This window comes from Indicator indicator, chromosome 27, assembly GCF_027791375.1.
Source record: "Indicator indicator isolate 239-I01 chromosome 27, UM_Iind_1.1, whole genome shotgun sequence".
NCBI lineage: Eukaryota > Metazoa > Chordata > Aves > Piciformes > Indicatoridae > Indicator > Indicator indicator.
Genome location: NC_072036.1, coordinates 7832903 through 7854862, shown reverse-complemented (window position 1 = coordinate 7854862; position 21960 = coordinate 7832903). Strand labels below are relative to the sequence as shown.

The window sequence follows — 21960 nt, the reverse complement described above, 5'->3', positions numbered from 1 at the left end:
GAATTGTTTCAGGATTTCTTGGGATGGATGAAGTAACTTAAAAGGTGGCTTGATTAGGTTTTTCAAGCATTTTATATGCATATATACATACACACACACACACATATCTCCAGTGCACTTCAGTTGGTAATTATTCAGCCTAAGCAGAAGCAATTAGCTGCCTGTAGAACATTAGCAGTGAGCTTTCTGTGATAGTCCACCTACAGAGTTAGCACCTGTGTTAAACTTCTGTTCTGAATCACCACCTGGACCTGCCTCAGTCTCTGCTCTAATAGGTTAAGAAAGTTGGTTTGGAAAAATTAAACAACCCCTCCTCTAAAAATCATTAATATGTTATTTGCATATATTTTTATATCAAACAGATACTTTAAGGTACAATTATTTTTGCATTTTTTTTTCTTTTTTGAAGTTATTGAAACTGCTTTATAAGTCCAAAGCAGAGATCTGCTAAATATAAACTTGTTTTGTATACATTATAAACCTGGAGTGAATTCTTATAGGTCAAAAGTATGAACTTCTGTGAAACTGGATGTATGGTGTTGCCACTGTACTCTCTTCTAGCAAGGTTAAAAACAAAATAAAGATTACTGATGAGATACAGGTTCTAACTCTGTATGGGATCTGCCCCTGTGTGTACTGCTAGCTGCTGTATAACTTTCTTCAGAAAGAAAAGAAAAAAGAAAGGAAAAAATATAACAGAAGACTTAGGAAAGGATAGGAAAGGAACAGGAACCAGAAGTTCTATGTGCAGTTTCAGAAGGCTGAAAAAAAGTTTTAAGCCATTTTCCATTTTAAAAGCAGGTAAGTGTCTGCTAAATATTGATAATAGTGGTAACTGGTTTTCTGACAAAACTAAAGTAAAAAATATAAACATGAGCATGTGCTGGTTTTGGAGAATTGTATTTGTCAAATATAATTACTTCAACACAGAATTATCTCTCTGGTAACTTACATCAGTCTTAAGAGATGACTTGAACTGTTTTGCTGGTAAATCTGAGAACAGTGTAAAATATGTCCAGTCACTGAGGATATGGCATGCATCCACCTTCCAGCATGAAAGCCAGTAAGTGGCATTCATGTGGATTTCAGAAGAAAATTAGCTTCCAAAGAGCTGGAGGATAACAGCCAGCTGCCTGCACAGAGAGCAAGAGAAACCAAAACCCAGGAGGACAACACCACTGCTGAAACCCTTTAAGTGTCCTGCACCTTTGCACCAACTATTTACCTTCTAGAGCTCCAAGCAAAACCTAACAGGAAAGATCGTAGACCTGTTGCACTGCCAAATATTTTGTGGTCTCTGGGAGCTTGAGAGTTGAACTACAAGACCTGTGTGGTATGTGAGAGGGCTGGAAAGGATTGTTTCATGTAGGGAGGCTGCTAGATCTCAGTAGCTTGCATAGGTGCCAGGTGGCCTCTTCCTTGGAATTTAAAAGAGGCAAGTGAAGTGATCCAACAGCTAGTAAGTTTATCCAGTAAGGTCAGGTGAAGTGCACACTCCCCTAATTACAGTGATCTCTCTACCTACCACATGGAAAGAAAAATGCTCTGTGGAGTGTATGAAATCAGACTTACATTTCTTTCCTGCAGACAGACCCTCCAGCTTGCTCTTTTTCCATAGACCTAAAACACCTGTTTTGCAAAGGAGTTTGTACCAGTCACAAACTCCAGTCACCACATCATTTCTCTGAGAAATGGATGCACTAGAAAAAGCTGTGCTGCAAGGCTGTCCCACCCAGAAGTGGCTGTCATGGTCTATCTTTTGGATGAGGGTTGCTAACAGCACTGTCCTGGAGCTCTCTCTATGGCTGTCACTATCAGATCCATAAGCAAACTTAACAGCTCCAGCTGGACAAGGTAAATTTCAGTCATCCAAAGAGAAACACAAGTGGCTTCTTATAGAAACTGTGAACTCACATACGGTTTGGCAAAGAGAGGATGCAGCTGAGAACCTGTAATGAATTTCAGGAGGGAAAGGGAATTGAAGTGGGAAGCTGTTTTTGAAACTAGAACAGGAGACCATCGGTTGTCTGAACAATTAAGACAGCTGGAAAATTCTCCATGAGGAGAAATTACAGTAGTCATAACAGAAAGACTACTTCTGACTTTAGAAGTCCCTCTGGAGCAGGCCACCAACAGCAACAGGAAAGCAGTTGTAATGAGAATCCCATGGGAGTTCACCATGTAGTAGGTGGCAGTGTCTTCTGGCCAAATCTGGGCCCCATGTAATGACAATGAAGGATTTTCTCATTGCTACATTTTAAGCATTATTAAAGATTCAGGCACACGTTGTCACCTGGGCAATCCTTAGGAGCAGCTAAACCTTTTCAGTTCCTGGTTAGGACTCAGCAACAGTCACTTCTGATTCAGGTCTAAGTTTTTAGACATGAATCATCAGAGAGACAACTGATTTGGGGGACTTTTGAGCCTTGCCTAGGTCTAGTCCCTGATGGGGAGGAAGAGGATGTGTTTTTTCCAAGCAGTTCAGGTCATTGTATAGGTGGGTTTGACTCTGATAATTTCTGTGGGGTTTTAAATCTTCTTTCGGAGATCTGACTCGCAGCTGAATCTGTGACTTTGTGCTGTGAAGGAGTGTGAGTGATTTTTGTAAAAATCTGTAGCAAAATAATCTTTATTGGAGAAAGACAGCAAGGCTGTTCGTTTCTCACCCCATTCTCAGTGCAGAAGATTTTTTCAGCTAGTGTTTAAAAACCTGCAGCCATCCCAATGAAGCACTTTTTCTGCTCTTCCATGGCTGCTTGTTAGGGGTTTTGTTAGCAGGTGAAGAGCTTCGTGTCACTGGCATATTCCCACCCATTCCTGGTAACCTGACTAAATTCTTTTGCATCCTACTAAGTGATGAGAGGCTGTTAGCAGGGAGAGAGGCTCCAACAAGCACTCGCTCCTCTGTGAAACTTGCTCCCTCTGGTGTTTCAGCAGAGCTAGTGCTTGGTGACATTTGAATTTAGGCTTAGTAATTTCGTTCCATCATAGTAATGAGGATTCTTTTTTTCCTTTACAGGACCTGTAACATTATTTAAATGAAAAAAAAAAACTTATCGCATCTTATTGTAAAATAAGATTTTGTTCAGTCAGTGTTTTCATAGAGACGCTAAGGTGTCATTGCAGTGATTGCAAAGAGCAATGCTTTCCCATACTGCTCCAAATGCCATCTTCCCTAGAAATAAATCTTCCATTTTATTATATTGTTTCATAGTATTCCTAAGTTTTATGCTCAGTGAATTAAGGGAAAATAATTCACGTGTCTCGTTTTGGATCCTTCACATAGAAACATAGCTTGTTGTTTGGGTTTGGGGTTTTGTTTGTAATGTAAAACTGTTTGTATCTGTCAAGCTAGACAAATGTGGCATGTAAGCATGCTTCTAATTTAAATTGGTCCCAGAATGTTTCTAGAAAATCTATTTTGAGAACATAAATTATCCTTGATACTGAACTGGAATTATATTTAAGAAGACCAAATTGTGGAGGGAGAAGATAGCTTTCTGTATCCATCTGACATGAGGTATTTCAAGCATTTAAACCTGTTCCAAATGAAACTGATATTAGCAATCCTTTTTACTTCTTGAAGGATCTGGACCAGGCCATCACAAACAAGTTGTGTGAATAGCAGTGGAGATGACAGAAAATACCTGAAAAAGCAGCACCTGAAAAAGGTGACTGATGCCTGGGAAAGGCAGATTAAAGATAATGACAGAGACTACAAGCTCCCTCACAACTACCTGAAATATTTCTCTTGTATCCATTTTAATGGATAATTCGATCTTTTAATTGCTCACTCTCTGAGGCCAGAAAGGTCTCGTTACTAAAAACATTATTGGTGAACAACCAAGGTAAAATTTCTCTTGAACTTTAACAGTTTCTGTAAGACACTCCTGCTTCGAATGATCAGTTATAAGACATCTTATGGTTCTTCAGTTCTCAACTTCTACACAAGAACTTGATAGTTCATAGTATGGCATTAATTGAGAAGAGAAATTCTCTACCTTAACGTAGTAGAAAGGTTTGAATATAGCAGAGTTTTTTTCTGCTTTTTTATTTGGAATGATGTAGTTCTGATATGTTTGGATTTGGGTGTGTGCTTGCAACACAAATTAGGTTGACAGAGTAACAAGTGAGGCAGAATTGTGTAGGCAAGCTTTGTATGAAGCAACTGCAATGTTTCTTGCATGCCTAAGATTGTAAGTCACTCAGACAAGCTTCTTACTGCACTGTGGGGAAACACTGTCACCTCTTTGGTTTAGTTCTCTGTGCTTAACAAGCCAGAGTGCTTTTCCAAGTCTTGGACTCCTGCAGCCATCTCTATATCCATTTTGTTTGGCTGATGTAAAGGAGATTCTAAAGAAGCTGGAGAGGAAGAGTTTAAACTTCCCAGATGAGCACTGTGAAAGGTGTTTTTAGATTGGCATTTTGCATGGGGTATGTCCCTGGGCTTGCAAATAACATAAAATGTTACTGTCTGCCAAGTGAGATGGAGTGACTGGTTTTATGTCCACATTAAACCTGTCCCCATGGTGAAATAAAATTTCCACCTAAAGGAGGGAGAAAAGGATGCAGGTGTGCAGGTACAACTGCTCAGCTGCCAGATGGCAACTACTTAGATTTGCTTGTTTGATCTCTTGCAGTCATCTGCAACACAGAAATTAAAATGAGAGCAGGAGTAGGGAGCAAATCAGCTTGTATCTTTTGAGTGTATAAAGTTCTGGTAACATGCTCAGTTACCATATTTATGAGGATAAAATCCTTGGAGACCCTTATCCCATTGAAATCAGTGAGAATTTTGTCATGGGAATATGCACAAATCCTTAAGAGGCATACTTCTATCAGTCAGATATGTTCAAGTACCAACAGGTACATACAAACCAAAGTGTGTATATGTCTTGCATTTAGCCCACCACTACCAAAGGGTTAGGTGTTCACTTCCTATCATTTTCTAGTCTCTTTAATAAAGACCTGCACCTACAAAGATGATACAATCCTCTAGGCAGCTTTTCCAGTATGTCAGTACCCTTAAAATTAGAAACTTAACCATTTCTAATGTAAGCTTGCAAAAGTGTAATCTCACTGCTGCTTGACTCATTGACCTTGGCCTCAAGGGACACATTATAGCTTTCTTTCCTTTTATTCCCTCAAGCAGGAGCTTTCTGCATGTTTGAAGATTGCTATTATTTCTCTCAGATTTAAGCTGTCAAATCACCCAGTCTTTTGTATTAAGCGTTCCTCCCCACACCCTGACCTCTGATGATTGCTGTTTGTAGATCGTTGCCATTTGGGGACATTTTTCTGAAACTTGCTGTTCTGTCTTTTAAGAGTTTCAGGGGATTTCCCACGGCCCTTCTGCCTTCACAGAGGCAAATAAATACAGAAAAAAGGAAAAAAAAAAATGAACAGCCCAGGAAATAGCAGGAATTTGTCCTCCTGACCCCACTGTTTGATGGTTCTTGTAGAAGCATAGAATACTTTTGGTTGGAGAAGACCTTTCAGATCACCAAGTTCAACCATTCTCTAACTCTGCCAAGTCTGGTGCTAAACCATGTGCCTCGGCACCACATCTCTGCCTCTTTTAAACACCTCCAGGGATGGGGATTCAACCACCTCCCTGGGGAGCCTGTTGCAGTGTTTTAGAACCCTTTCAGTGAAGAAGTTTCTTCTAATATCCAACCTAGACCTGTCCTGGCACAGCTTGAGGCCATTTCCTCTCTCCCTGTCACTTGTTACTAGGGAGAGGAAACTGACCCCCACCTCAATCCCGATAACAGAGAGGCTGCGGTGCATGGAGGTAACGGTGCGGCTCCCACCGAGAGCACCCAGCCCCAAGATGTCCGCGGTGCCGGCTCCGGCTCCTCTCGTCCTGCCGGGCACGGTGCCGCTGCTCGCTAGATGGCATCACCTGCGCGTCCTACCGAGGAGGCAGCCCCGGGAGAGGAGCGGTGGGCAGACCCTTACAGATCCCCCCTACTGGCACGCTCTTCCCTCTTGTCTTTTAACTTCTGATGCGTTTTTCTAATGCAATTCAAAGTGCCTCCATTTACACGTGGTTCTCCCTCCTACTCTAGTCTGACGGTGCTCATTGCTTGCAGCTTGCAGTTGCCGGTGAGGAGGTTGCTGAAGTGGGAATGTGGCAGCTGTACAGAAATGTTAAGTAGCAAGCACAACTGGAGTCTACACACAGATCTTGGTTCACCTATACCCACTGGGGAGGTTTGCAGGTGTAAAGCCAGAGGTGACCATTAACACCAGTTGTTATTGTCAGGACACAGTTACTTAGGAGACAGAAGAAAGATTATTTCTTGCCTTAGGAAAAAAAATGTTTTTCTTTACAGTGTGTGTACACATAGGTATATTTATATATGTGTGTGGTAGTATGCACACATGCATATAGAAGAGGTATAGGGTGTTACTGCTTCCAGTATTCCAGTATTCCAGTTACTGCTTCTCTGAGCATTTTATTCACACTGAAACTAGTGCCTCAAAGTACCTGGTGCATCCCCCAGCTTCAGAAAGTGTTTCAGTTTCTCCCCAGAGCTATCTTAGTGTGAGAGCTACAGAAGAGGGGATTACCTGTAAGGTCTGCTTGGTGGAGCAGTACAGCTGAGTAGAATTTTTAGTTTGTTTATCAGCAACCTCTAGTTTTGAGTGTCATTATAAAGTGTCTGTGGGCTGTATTTTATTTCTTCATTATGCATTTCATTCCCACACCAAACATAGCAACGTTTCATGCAAACCAGTGGACTCAAGTAAATCTCATCAGAAGTATAAATAAAAGTCTAATATTTGACTTCCTGTCAAATTAGGTGCCAGCATTTCTTTTAGACTACAGCAGCATCCTGAACAGACCCTGTTTCCCACCCTCCTAGCTGCATTCAGCTGAACAAAACAATTTCCTCTAAAATGTAGCAACAGAGTCTGTCCTACCTCCAAAGTACATCCTTCCTGCTTTGTAGTGTACTCTGGAAACATTGCTATGCTGATGTAAACATTAACATAAAACCAGAAGGGGAGGGGGGGAAATTAAGAAAAGAAAGAAATACAGTTTCCAAGTTTTGTGCATACAAAACTGTGGGAGATTATTCAAGCTGCCCACATCTAGACACCTTTCTAACAAATGTCATGTCCTCATGAGGTCAGGCTGCAAGCTTTGCCACGTACCACATACTTCCCATTTCTTTTTTTGTTTGTGTGTTCTTACCCTTTACTAAAGAAAGGGATCTCTAACCATGAGATGAATCAAGGCACAGGCTGCAGTGTGGGGTTGACCTGCAGTGTGAGCAGTTGTACCAGCAAGGTTGAAGTGGTGTGGGCTGGTCTCAGCCATTTGGGAATGCTATAAGAACGGATTAAATGGAAAATAGCCTGTTTTTCTCTTCCAGTGTCCATGCATCTCAGGAAGAAGCAAGAGTAGCTCTACATTAAAAAAGAAAAACAACTTGCAAGCATCTGGCTGTGATGTTGCACTCCAAGGAGCCTTGACTGTTCTGCAGCCAGGACACTGCTGATGCTATGGGAGAAGAGGCAGGACTAGGAAGCAGGAGGGTGAAGATTAGGGGCAAACTGAACAGGGTTGTTCTTTCAGATAGGAAAAGGGAGGAGAGGTCAGGAAATACTAGGTTTTAAGCTTGCTTGGAAGGCCTTTGGGGAAAAGTAGTCAACAAGTTATGTTTTTAAGAAAAAGTACAGCCACACCTTGAAGCTGACTTCAGTTAGGGCTAGCCCTGAAATCTGCAGCCCTGAGGTTCTGGGTTGGCCATTGTAGGTCTTAGGTCAATTGTGAAACGCAGATAGAGGGGGTAATGAGGTGTGATGTTCAACTAAGAGATGGCAGAGCAGAAATTACCTCAAATTTTGATATTAGGACTTCTATTTAAATACAACTAAAGATCCTGTGCTGTTCTGGACAGACTTTGACGTAGGAATCTCACCTCAGAAACACAAGAATGGGAAGGAGCATGATGGTTCCTGCTTCATATCAAACCAGAAGAAACAACAGCTGCTCTTGGCTTCCTTAGAATAGTTTCTAGTCATTCAGTCTCCTTTTAGTTTGAGATCTGTCTTTAGCTACTGAAGCATTTTAATTTTCGCAGCGAGCTTCTTGTAGGCCACAGGAGTAGAAAATGAGTAGAAGAGGAAGTGACCCATGACATATTTGGAGAAGTGATGTTCTATGTGTGTTCTGCTGAAGTGTTTCATTCAGTATATTAAATATTTAGATAGCCCTGCAGTCACTATTAATCCAAGTAGTCCTGTTTTCCCTAGCCCACCACAGATCGTTACCCCCTTGAAATTAATCAAGGTGAGCATAGAGTTGTCATCACTGGAAGACAGTTTATTATTTTAGAAAACACAGGCTGTTTCTGCCTGGCCAGAGCTGGATGTTGCTAAAAATATTGAGACTGTTAATGCTACATGAGCTGTAAACATTGTTTTTAACAGATACACAGGAAAAGAGGCAAATGGTGGGATCAGTTGGTCCTGTCTAATATTTCAGTTGTTCAAAGCTGAAGTACGACAAGCATTTCCTTTGTGATCATAAAAAGCCTTACTTTTCTGAGAACATAGGAGGAAAAGTTTTCTCTTATTTGGTTTGACCTCCTGCTACATTTTCCCTATCTATGGGTGTGCATTACCAGATACAGCTTATCCTTAACACTGCTCTATTTTCATTTCTCTTCATATTTCTGTGTTCCTCTCTTCAGTCTGATTTCTGTCAATTTTTCTCCTTTCTTTAACATACTATTTCCCTTGTACATCCAAGAAGAGCTTGAAAGATACTCTGTAGGTAGCTACTTATATATAGCTAGTTCTTGGGAACAGCAAGCAGAGGTTCATCATCCTGCCTTGTGTTTGGCCTCATGACAGGCAGAAGCTCTCTGAGGTGTCATTCTGAATTCCTGGTTTGCACTGGCCAACCCATCCATGCTCCTTTTTCCCCCTTCTCTCTTCCTAGAAATACTGATTTTCTCTTTTTTTTTCAGATGAAAAGGAGAAATATGGTACCAAGATGCTAGCATCTCCTTTGTCTCCAAACTCAGTATCCTCTTTTCATGCCTACTCTTAGTTAGAGGTATTAATAGCTGGTATTCTTCCTGCCTGAACTGGACCCTTTGGTCTGCTAAGAACCTGCACATTGAGACAATTGCAGAAAACATTAAAATAAAGAATATTTTACATCCATCACACTTTTCTTGCTCTTATGACATTTGCCTCTTCCTAAGCTCCTATCTTTCTGGACCCTCATCCTTTTACTCTGTTTTTAAACATCTTCATCTCTTGGAGGAAGGAGAGGGATGATTTATCTCTTCCTGCTGTTCCCTCTTCTTGGTATCTGCCTGAACCCAGGCCTCCAGAATGCAACCACATTTTGCACAGTCATCCCTGCTTAATGCTTCACTCTGCTTTTTTTATCTTGCTTTATGCTAACATTTCCTTCCCTCTGATTCTCATTTTGCTTCAGCTTCTACTGGAATACACACTTGGAGCTTAAATGAAAGGAAATGGAAGACTTGTCTAATGTAATTTTAACCATCATCCCCTTCTCTCCTCTACTTGCATTCATTAGATGAAATGTAAATTCCTTTCCAGAATCTTCTGTAATGGAGAGGGGTTTTTTCCTGTGTTTCTGTTGAATGCTTATATTACTTGTTGGATATGTTTACTTAGACCAGAGAAGACAACAACAGTGGTCAAAGAAGTGTCTCTGTTCACTCTGAAAACCTGAAGTGCTGTAAGATCACAGTGGAAATCAGTACAGTTGTCTGTATTATTGTTACAGTAACACTTTATTTCAGCACTATTATGTTTATCAAATTAGCAGCTGCCATCTACAAGCCTGCAATCAGGCAAAAATTAGGGAAGAAATAGAAGTTCTTACTGAAGTCAAAGCTGCAGAGAATCTGGTTGTGGGTATTGATTGCTAAGGTATTAAATTGCCTTTGGATTTAAAAGAGAGAAAAGTCACGTTCCCAAATACTGCTTTCATTGTACAAGTTGGTTAGTTGTTAAAGCCACTAAATACAAGCTCCAAATTGGCAGCTGAAGGTTTATTTTTCTTGGCTGAATTCTATGAGGGTTTTTTTTAGGCTCATACCTCTCTGCTTAGCTAAATCATATAAATAGAGGATAAATTCCTTTTAATTCAATCAAGTAGGTGCTCCTTAGAAGCAGTGACAATACTAAAAATTGCACTTTGTTCCTGTGGTTTAGTTCTGGACTGAAGCCTTGCCAAAAACATGCCTCTTGAACATTTGCCTTTTTGATAATCCAAAGAATAGTTAAGGGATGAAAATGGCAGTGCAGATTTACAGACACTGAGTCTAAAGGAGTGCAGAGCCAGTGGGGTGTAAACTGCTCCTGCCAAGGAGAAGTGGTGTAATAAAGAGCACAAGATAATTCACAATGATGTTTTTCTCCCCATTGGAGGTATTATATTAGAACATCAAACTGCATATTTAAATCAAATAATTTTGTTACTGTAGTAGAGGAGGGCAGCTGGATTAAAGACTGTGTTATTGTCTGTGCTGGAGGTCTTCTGCCAGTCATGACAAGCATTATCTGGACTCTTTCTGAGTTTGTTTTGAGGGCTCTGCATTTCCCATCACGCTTGCTATCACAGCTGTATTACAAGCAATTAAACTGTAAGGTGAGACACTGCAAAGAACATCTTGATCAAATTGCAACATCAGATAGGACAAGGAAAACAAACTCCAAATTGGACACTAAGGGAACCTCTGATAATATACATAGAGGAAATTGTGTTGCTTTGAAAGCACAACAGGGCAGAGATGTGAGAAGAAGCTCTGGGAGGACTCTAATATGTAGCAGCTCTAAGACAATTCATTTTAATTGCTCATGTTTCTGTCTTCTGCTTAAAGAGGAACTTAACAAACTGCAAAGGTAATTATTATTTGTAAAAGTGTATTTAGAAGGTGATTATAACTCCCTACAGAGGCTAGTTACTATTCTAGGCTGTATTTCAGAGATTTCAGATAAACTCCAAGTTCTATAGAAACAAGTGTGGAAATGGAAGAACTACATTTGCTTCTTGGCAAAATACATGCAATAAATTAAAAACCTGTGCATAAAATGCTTAGATGTTTCCTTTCCTGCTCTGCATCATTGGATTAAGTTTTCTCACACAATCACAGGGAGTAAAGATGTTGATTGTGAGGACACTTCTTTATGGTAGGGTGACAGAGCACTGGAACAGGCTGCCCAGAGAGGTTGTGGAGTCTCCTTCTCTGGAGACTTTCAAAACCCACCTGGATGTGTTCCTGTGTGCCCTGTCCTAGGTGATCCTGCTCTGGCAGGGCAGTGGGATTCGATGATCTCTGGAGGCCTCTTCCAACCCCTAAACATTCTGAGATTCTGTGAATGATTCTGTGACTGTCACAGTCATCTTCTTTCCAATCTTTTATGAAGTGCCTTCTTGTGTTTTGAGAAGGTGTTCACACTGCCAAAGAGCCAGGAGTTTAGTCTAGGCTTGCAGGTAACTGAAAACCATAAAGAGAGACACTCGAGATGAAAGTTTGGACATTTCTTTTGTTTCTGTTGTTTTGCTTTCACTGATTGATGGTACACATGGATACATGTCAATGTCTGTATAACTCTATGTTAAGTGCTGTCCATAAATCAGAGATAAAAATGTAGAGATTTTATTTTAGGCAGTGTAGAGATAACAAACTGGCAGTTGTAGATAAGGAGGGGCAGTGTAGAGATAATAAACTGGCAGTTGTAGATAAGGAGGTGTCCACAAGTTCCCCATTTTGATACAGTGCATTTGTGAACAAACCAAGCTTCTTTAAAGTGTGCTTATAGTTTCATTTTTAAGAGTATTTTGAAACTGAGATGGTCCATAAGCATTCTCAGGAAGGTACTGCAAGCTAGAGACATTTTTTATTTCTCAAGAATGGTATTTCTCTGAAGAATGACTCTTTTGTTTCTCAAGAACAGAGCTCTGTGACAGTTGCATAAAACCATTCCTTGTACCATAAGCTCACTTTCTCCTTTCCTCTGTTGGCCTTGGCAAAATCAGGTTTTTTTCTGACGCTTTGCTCAAGAGAGTTTTCATATTATTTTCATGTTTTTCCTGCTTTAGTATAGCCGTGGAAAAAAACGTTTCATTTCTCACTGTCAAGTCATTCCATTTGATTGTGAAGGTTCAACATGATGCTGTTTCTCCATCTCATGTTCAGAGTTGCACAGCTCTTTTCTAGGTGTCTGTAGCTCTGCTGTCCTCCCTCTTCAAAACTGGTTCTTGCCCCTGGATAATGAGCAAGGATTTTAGCTGCTGCTTTATTTGGCTTTCAACAGAATCTTGCTGGCTTTGGTAGTTAAATTCCTTTATAGGTATGAGTTTATATTTAACCCAACTACCTTCATCAGCTGCAATGGGATGTTAGGAGTTAAGTTAAACTTCACTTTCCTGAGCCATGTTGGTTTAATTATAGTAGAGTATGTTTTAATGAGGCTTCTTCTAAGTTCCATCTGCCTGATATGGCAAACAGCCCAGAGGTGAACTTCAGATCCCAGTGTCAAGAATCAATTCATTAGCTTGTCTGCAATTAACAGCTGGGCTTCAGAGTCTGGATAGAAATCCAAAGACTTTCTTTCAGCTCGTATGTTGAATCCACAGCTGCTGATCTTTTCCAGTACAGATGTAACTCAAAGGTCAAATATCACAGGTTTATCACATAGCAGAAACTCCACAGAGTATGGACAAAGAGGACAGCATTGATTAAATTTACACAGTCTTTAAATTAGATGCACATCTAAAAAATGGTCAACAAAGGGTGGCAGGCATTTAATGAGGAAAGAAAAACAGTGTCCAAGAGTAAAGTTCCTATAAACAGATCTTTTTACCTTAAGTAGAGATATATGTAGATCCCTGTATATGCAAATTAACTTTGCCATCTTTCTTTCAATTATTTGAACCTGTAAGAGATAATCACAGAATTAACTAGGTTGGAAAAGACCTTTGAGATCATCAAGTCCAACCTATTACCTAACACCTAAGGTTGTGCTAATGTAACATTGTGCAATTTCCAAAACAACAAATTGTCATAGTACAGCATAGGAAATGCAATGACTTATGGTAATACCAGAAAAAAATAGTGCAGTTTCTGCTCCTAAAATCTGTGTTGCTCATCCCAGACTATATTCACACAGAAAGCACTGCAGGAAAGCAACTTTCATAAATCTCTTTTGTTTAATTAAAAAAAAAAAAATCATGGGTCTTGGCTAGGTCTCAAGGCAAACATCATGGCATCCTGTCATGCTGGCTGTAGGAACATGCTGATTTCTCCCTGATGCAGGTTCTTATACAGTCTGACCTAAATACAGTGAAGAACTGGAATAGTAACCTAGTTATGAGTTGGAAGATTTTGTTTTCTGAGATACAGTCTCACAGTATATCAGAGGTTGGAAGGGACCTCAAGAGATCATCAGGTCCAACCCCCTGCCAGAGCAGGATCACTTAGGGTAGTCCACACAGGAATGCATCCAGGTGGGGTTTGAAAATCTCCAGAGAAGGAGACTCCACAACCCCTCTGGGCAGCCTGTTCCAGTGCTCTGTCACCCTCACTGTAAAGAAGTTTCTCCTCATGCTGAGATGAAATCTTCTATGTTCTAGTTTGAACCCTTTGTTCCTTGTCCTATCACTGTGTACCACCCAAAAGAGCCTGGCCCCCTCCACTTGACACCCACCCCTCAGATATTGATAGACACTGATCAGATCCCCTCTCAGTCTTCCACTCTGTAGCTTTGGGGAAGAAATCTGTCAAGTCACAGCACAGAGTATGTCTTATTTGCCTCCTCTCTAGCTGCAGTGATAACAGCCAATTCCAAACTTTTTGGAGGGGACACTTTTTTTCCCCTGCCATCTGTAGATGTTTGAATGTGTAATTTCTGAAATGGTGTTACCTTTAGCACCCAGCATCTTTCAGTCTTTCATTGATCCTACTGTTTCAAACATATATGTTCACTAAGTAGCTAAAGTTCAAGTGGTTTAAGTCTTAGTTTTTTCAAACTGGAGAATAGCATTACTCACATACCAGAAGGCTAAGTAATGTCTGGGATTTATTAAATCATTCAGCAAAGTTGACCACAGGCAGTTGCATATAGAACAAATGCTGCAAGAAAAATAATCTCCTATGATGATGTTCATTATAGTATAACACAGACTGAGAGTCAAATATTTGGTATCATTTCTGTCTCTATAACTTGAACAGTTTGAGTTAGAAGGAACCTTTACAGGTCATCCAGTCCAACCCCCTGCATCAAGCAGGGACATCTTTAGCCAGAGCAGGTTGCTCAGAGTCCTGTCCAGCCTCACCTAGAATGTTTCCAGGGACAGGGCTTCCACCATCTCTGTGGACAACCTGTTCCAGTGTTTCACCACCCTCATGATAAAAGAATTATTATTATTTCTTTTTAGACCTTTAACTGGATTAACATTTTCTATTCTAGAGGGTTTGAGCACAGAGGAAATTTATATTCCTAAATTTTAGGAATTATTTACCAAAAAAAAAAAAAAAGTCTAATGTTAATTTAATGTCTTGGTAAAGCAGCAGTGGGTTATAGTGAGGTAAATATTTGTGATTTTAATGAATAGGTAACTTTTACCACCAACTTAGTGTTATTGCACACTTTATAAAATCTTATATTCAAAGTGTATTTGCAAAATTCTCTTGCTGTTATTCTTGGCAAAACAAAGAGCATGATTGAAGCTGGAATTGGGACTGGGGTTTTCTTTGCAACTGTTCCTAATATTCTGCACACCTGCAACTGTTCCTGATATTCCACACATTTGTGCCATCTGTTTTATCAACATTTCATAGATAAAGTGCTAGCTGTGAAAAATGCAAAAATATTTAAAAGGATGTTACTGATCAGACAATGCTAACATAAAGCATCAGAAGTGAGTGAACAGATGTTCCTGGGAATTTCAGTTCCTTGCCGTGTTCTAAGTGTTAAACTCATTTTCAAATCACAAAATGAGTACCCAGAAATTGAGCAAAGGCAACAGGAAGTAATTATCTTCTGCGTAAGACCACAATCAGCAATTTCTGCTTTGTGTTCTTATGACTAAAATGACATCAAACAAAATAAGTGAGAATTCCATAATAAAAGACAAACTTACTGACACTACAACGTATCCTCTTGGTATGATTGGGGTTTTTTTGGTTTATATCAAGTTACAACCCAGAGAAAACTTTAAAACTTTGCTTTGCCTTTTTAAAATGGCATTGTTTGCACATAAAAGGGTATTTGTTGTGTGGATTAAGTGGCTTGTGAGCAGGGTTGGATAATGCATAATTATGTTTTAATTTTTTAGAAGACTGTGGGATGTATTTCCCAGAAGTGAAAAATCATCCAGACAAATATTTACAACGATGTCCTGAGTCTGTAAAAAAGTGGCTGAAGCAACTGAAGAGTGCTGGGAAGATTCTGCTCTTAATTACTAGTTCTCACAGTGATTATTGTAGACTCCTGTGTGAACATATTATTGGGTAAGTGCAGTGTCCCTTCCAAATTCTATCTGCTGGTAGCAACTGGAGATAAGCCTGAACTGTATGGAAGTTAATTGGAGTTTCTTTCTGTGTAGTGAATTACTTGGATCTGAAGTTTCTGGTGGGCGTCTCTCTAGCAGAGTAGTGAAGTAATCCATCTATGAGGTGGACTATCCACTACTTTTGAAGTGAAGTAGTCCATCTATGAGGTGTGAACTGTGTCAGACCCACAGCACACTTACATTCTGCATCTTTTCTGGGCATCACAATGAGATTGAAGGTGATATGGAATATCTGTCAAGCCAACACTGAATACATCATCTGAATCCAAATTTTATCACAAGTTTTTGCTAGACTGTCTTGCTCAAGCCACTTCCTTTCTGAGCTCTCCTGGTGGTGAGTGCGAGCGTAGTAATATTTCATCTCCTTGCAGTAAATGGAAAGCTTACAAATATTTCTTCTTAGTGGTGATTTCCCAGAAATGGTTGTGCATTAGCAATGTGCATCTGCAGATCACAACAGACAAGATAAAGCAGGTATTTCATTGTACTTGGTAACTGATTGGGATTGTAGTTGCTGATCACAGTTAACTGTTTTCAGCTGATCAAGTTAAATTCACTGAAATCCAGCAGAACCATCACTTACACCCTTAGGTAGCATTTAATCAGTGGTGCAAATAGCTGGGTGAGTGACATGGTGAGGCTATCACATTATCACAGTATATCAGAGGTTGGAAGGGACCTCAAGAGATCATCAGGTCCAACCCCCTGCCAGAGCAGGATCAGTTAGGGTAATCCACACAGGAATGCATCCAGGTGGGTTTGGAAAGTCTTCAGAGAAGGAGACTCCACAACCCCCCTGGGCAGCCTGTTCCAGGGCTCTGTCACCCTCACTGCAAAGAAGTTTCTCCTCATGTTGAGCTGAAATCTTCTCTGTTCAAGTTTGAACCCATTGCTCCTTGTCTTATCACTGTGAACCACCCAAAAGAGCCTGGCCCCCTCCACTTGACACCCACCCCTCAGCTGTTGATAGACATTGATCAGATCCCCTCTCAGTCTTCTCTTCTCCAGACTAAACAGACCCAGGGCTCTCAGTCTCTCTTCATAAGGGAAATGCTCAAGTCCCCTAAGCATCCTTGTGGCTCTGTTTCATAAGCGAAACAAAGAAACAAAGTGGTACAATGTGAGCCACCCTTGGCTATCTGGATAAGCCTGGGAACAGCACAGTGAGTACAGCAAGACAGTGAGAAACCCAGCAGTACAGTGAAAAACAGAGCTACCTTCCAAAACCAGTCCTGCCACTATCACTTCTCTTTTGTACTCACTGGTCTGAATGCTAAATGCTTTCACTGCCTTGTGTGCCCATTATACTTCCTCATTTGAGTGGAAAATCTACCTCCTCACTGAAAAAACAGTTCTCCTTATGAGTGAGATGCCTGCAAATTAACTCTTTTGTGTAGATCTGCCCTAATTGTTTTCTGAATGAAAATTTGGTATGAAGGTGAATTCTTGGCCACGTACAATGACTCTTTACTTTCTTTTCCTGGCTGAATAATGTTTAAATAGCTTAGGGCAGCTTTAGACTTCCTGTTGGAAGACAGTAAGCAGGGTAGCAGAGAGGATCAGTTGCCTTGCAAAAGACAGAAAAGAGATGTTCTGCTAGAAGGACACTGGATCATTCTCCCATGCCACATAAATGTAGGATTTTCTACAGTATTTATTACAATCATGTTTTCCAATGACTCATACAATGCTTCCAAGACATCTGGAGAACTGAGTACTCTACTGTCCATTAGACATTACTGAAGTGTTCTTTTTCCTGAAAATGAGAGACTAGAGGAGAGGGAGAGGGAGAGGGAGAGGGAGAGGGAGAGGAGAGGAGAGGAGAGGAGAGGAGAGGAGAGGAGAGGAGAGGAGAGGAGAGGAGAGGAGAGGAGAGGAGAGGAGAGGAGAGGAGAGGAGAGGAGAGGAGAGGAGAGGAGAGGAGAGGAGAGGAGAGGAGAGGAGAGGAGAGGGAGGAGGAGAAGAGAAAAAAGAAAAAAGGAAAAGAAAAGAAAAAAGAAAAGAAAAAAAAAGAAAAGGAAAGGAAAGAAAAGAAAAAAGAGAAAAAAAAAGAAAAGAAAAAAAAGAGCAAAGAAAGAAAAATAAAAGGAAAAAATAAAGAAACTAAAAGTCTTCAAGAGTATTTAGTATCATTTTAACAAATTAATTAGTTTAACTAATTTGGTTTCCTTTATCCTTTAGGAATGATTTTGAAGAGTATTTTGATGTTGTGATCACAAATGCTTTAAAACCTGGATTCTTCTCCCATACCCCAAACCAAAGACCTTTCCGAACTCTTGGTAAGTTGTAGTTGTGACTCCCTTCTCATCTGCTTACCACTCTCCAGAAACAAATTTAAAAGTTAAGAGGACTGGACAACATATTTTGCAAATTTAGCAATGGGGCTGCAAGACTCTTCCAGAGATATTAGTAAGAAATTCTCTTAAAACTGAGGAGCACTGAGAGATTGATTCTGTGATTAAGAACAATGAAAAAGAAGAGCTGTGTCAGTAATTAAAAATGGCATTCGGGCTCAGATAGGAAGAAAAGAAGAATGCTTTTCTTTATTGTGGTGACAAGGTCAGCCACAGAAAATGAAATGGCTTTCTGGGGAAAAAAAAAAAAACTTGGCAGGAATATTTCAAAAATTTAAAGGAAATTCAAAGAACAGTGCAAATAAAATTGCAGGGCTGAAGGAAATGGTTCTGATGGAAATCCAAGGGTGTTAAATGTGTATTTTGGCTAAAAAAATACAGAGTAGGTAAAAAGGAAGTGCCCCTGTACTCATTTAATTTAATTAAAGCAGTCTGAAACAGTTGGCAATGTTGTCTGATAGGTAATTAAGATTATATCAAAAGATACTGAACTTCAAACATCAATAAAATGGCTGAAGACAGTTAATTTTCCCATATTTTGGTAAACACTTTTATGATTAAGTGTCACCTGAAAATCAGTCTTACATCCAAGATAGCATAAGTCAGCATAGATTAAACTGTATTTTAGTATTTTATGACAGCTGTTCCAGACCAGACGGAATTTTACCTGTGGAACTTTTACAGTAAAACTCAAATTTAAGCAACAAAAATGTGTATTAAAAATGCATTTTAATGTTTCACCTACTTACATAAGTAAGAAGGGTCTTACATGTGATTTTTAAAGGATTAGTTTAAATAGGAAACTGCCAAGTTGGCAAATTGTGAAAAAATAAGCTCAGAAGGGAAATTGAAACTATTTATATGAAAGTTGGGAAGGGGGTGTGAAAATTTAAAGGGTGAAAAAAGTTCAGTTCTGTAAGCATTTTACTCAGTTTCATATAATGAATTCTGTAAGCATTTTGTTTCATTTGTTAGAATGCAAATTGAAAATAAAATGCAACTCACTTTGGATATTTTTTCCAACAATCTGATGAAGCCTGACTTCCTAAGGAAATCCTGCTGTGTCCCTCTGTCAGAAATCCAGCCAGCAACTTTTGAACCTGTTGGCCAGTTAACAGTAAATTTAATAGACAGCCAAAAAGCTCCCAAGATATTTTTACAAGGATTTCTTTTTTTTTTTTTTCTTTTTTTTTTTTTTTTTTTTTTTGCAAACAAGAGCTGAACAGAGAGAGAAGACTTGAAATTACTGTCTCTATTGAGAATATTGTCTAGCATTAGCTTAATCACCTTATTAGACTGTAAGTACCAATTTTCATGAAGCTGTTTCTTTCTCGTGTTCAGACAGGAACAGCATTCCCTGGAGTCTTCTCACTGCCTTTGTATTTGACATTGCAAAGAGATTCCAAGTGAGGGCTGATCAATCATTACAGGGAAGCCTTGTTAATGCAGAATAAGATGCAGGATTTGTTTCTGGAGACCTCACTATCTAAGTAAACAAGGGGCACAAATGGCAGAGAAACAGTTTGCTGAAACTGCTAACCTGTGAGTGGATTTTTTGTAATATATTTGTACTTGCCTGAAAGTAACTTGGTTTCTTCTAAAAGATCAACCAGAACATTCAAATCAAAGAACCATGCATATGGGAGAGGTATTTAAAGACGTGTTTGGAAGCATTGAAGAGCTTGTTCAAGACTGCACAAAGTTTAAAACATAAACCAGGAGCAATTATATGAGAAAATGTCCAAAATAATAATATATTTTTTTTATAAGGTATCTTTTACTGCTCTCCCTCTGTGTTCCTCACACCAAATCTATAGATCTGGGGTAGACAACTGATAGTTTCACCCAGTCACTGCATATACAGGGGAAGACAGTTCATTATGCAGAATTAAAATGCAAAAAGAAATGCTAAAGATAACTCTATATCCCCTGAAAGTTTTCTGTAAGTCTCTCTGCACAGGGTATTTTCATTTGGGTCTAAAAAAAACCTCTATATCTTTTCCTTCCAGCTCAGGAACAGTCTGGTTTTGATTTATTTTTTATCCTTTCTTTGATTATATGAAAATGTGCAATGCACACTGAAAAATGCATGGTACATATTCACATATATGTGTCCATATATGTACAACCTTACAACAATCCTATACATGGAGTGCCAGTGGAGGCTTTATTTCTTTGAGATCCTGTGCCCTTATCCAATGCCTACAGAAACAAATCACTGTCCTTCTCCTACAGAGAATCTCAGGTTTCCAGAGCCCACTTCCAATTGCACTTCCAGGCTGAATTCCTTATTCCTGCACTTGAATTTCTGTCCAGCTTATGGTTCCTCTGCTGTGTGATGCAGCCCCCAGTTCAGGAAACTCTTTCAGTCCTCCAATTTTTTTACGATTCTCTGGTAACTGCCATTTAACAACTCGCTGCAGAAACTTTTTTCTTCCCTCAGTCGTTCTCCTGTAGCCTTTTTAAAAATACAGGAAAATGCTATAAACCAAAAGGACCAGTTAGAAAAGAAAATAAGGAGACAGGATATAAAATGACTGACTTCTGGGCTGAAGACTGTCTTCGGTTAGTAGGGGCTGCAAGGCTTCAGGAGGAGGAGGTGGTCCCATGTCTGCTGGTTAAGTTTTCTTCTGCCATCTTCTGTGACATCTGGGCATGACTGTTGCCAAAGAACTGGGTGGAAAACCAGTGATGAGGCTATATAGCAGTTTTTATTCACTTATATTCTAAGACTGGGAAGTGGGTACCTTCGTTTTCCATTTGTATAAGCCATGTTGCTTCTTTTTAGGTCATTGTTTTTATTTGAGACTTCTGTCTTTGCCAGCAGAAGAATACCAAAATCCTACCCAGTAAATATTTTAAAGACCTTTGGTAAAACTGTAGAATATCTATTAAAAATGTGGACATTTTGAAACAGATCATATCAGACCTTTACAAGGGAATATGTAATTTAAGGAGCCTTTCATTGTTCACTCAGTTGAAGAACTCAGATACTATCTCTAGAAAATTCTGATTGAATGTGCAACCAAAACACGATAAATTGAGTCTAGAGTATAGCTCAGTTGCTGTAATTGCCATGTAAGAGGTATCTCAGTTGTTACCTCCACAGTGAAGGCTGTTTTGATAAGAAAAAAAAAAATGTGTTTTTCTTTTCTTTTCCATGAGCCTGAGAGGTTAAACTCAAGAGAGTTTTTCTACTCTTCCTGCCTATTTTAGTTGTTCCAATCAATTCTTTTTACCAATCTTGTCTGGTTTCAGATCATCAGAATTTCATATTTAAATGTAGATTCAAACTTAAGTGTAAAAATAGTTTTAGATTTAGCCTTTAGTTCATCACAGATGCAACAGCACAGTAATTTCTTACTCTTATCATGGCTTAGAGATTTTCATTTTCCCCATCATTTCTGGAGGAAGGAGTTTCCTTTTAAGGACCTAATGGGTACACTTGATGATACAGAAAGATATTGCTATTCAGTAATAGAACCTGACCATTTTGATTTTTTATTATGAAAACTCATAAGAGTTATGGAAGATGGCTTCTTCAGCTGACACCCTCTTTGGCAGCATGGTCACTGCCCAGTTCCACTTTCCAAAAGGCAGTCTAGGGTAGAGTAGTGCTGACAGTGGGACACACATACCCACAAATTTAATCTCATCTAACAGGGTTTGTTTTCATGCACCAATTCATCTTCCACTGAAGAATCTCAGAGGGTGTTTTCAAAAACCTACAAAGTCATTCTCCTTGGCCAGCATCCTTTGTTTAAATGACCTCAATCTGAAACAATTCCACTCCATGTACTGCTTTTGCACAGATATCAGCTACCCAATGGATTTTTTTCTGGCAGTGTAAACAGCTGTCACAGGGACTTCTGGTTTCTCAATATTATTTACATGCTCTAGACAAATGTTAAAAGACCAGCCTATGTTACCTTGTAATCAAAGAGGCTTACCAATTAATCTTCTTAAAGTTTGCTAGATAGCACCTGTGTGTAATTTGCAAGGAAAAGTTTGGAAATCATTTCAGAA

The 21960-nt window shown here is 39.5% G+C and overlaps 1 protein-coding gene across 1 annotated transcript in view; it reads left to right on the top strand.

The window, feature by feature from the left end:
* Positions 1-21960, top strand: part of NT5DC1 (5'-nucleotidase domain containing 1) — a 103316-nt gene that overhangs the window by 47134 nt on the left and 34222 nt on the right. Inside the window, exons 8-9 of the mRNA XM_054393089.1 lie at positions 15344-15518; positions 17762-17859. Of these exons, the coding sequence (XP_054249064.1) occupies positions 15344-15518; positions 17762-17859 (273 nt within the window). The remainder of the gene's footprint in view (positions 1-15343; positions 15519-17761; positions 17860-21960) is intronic.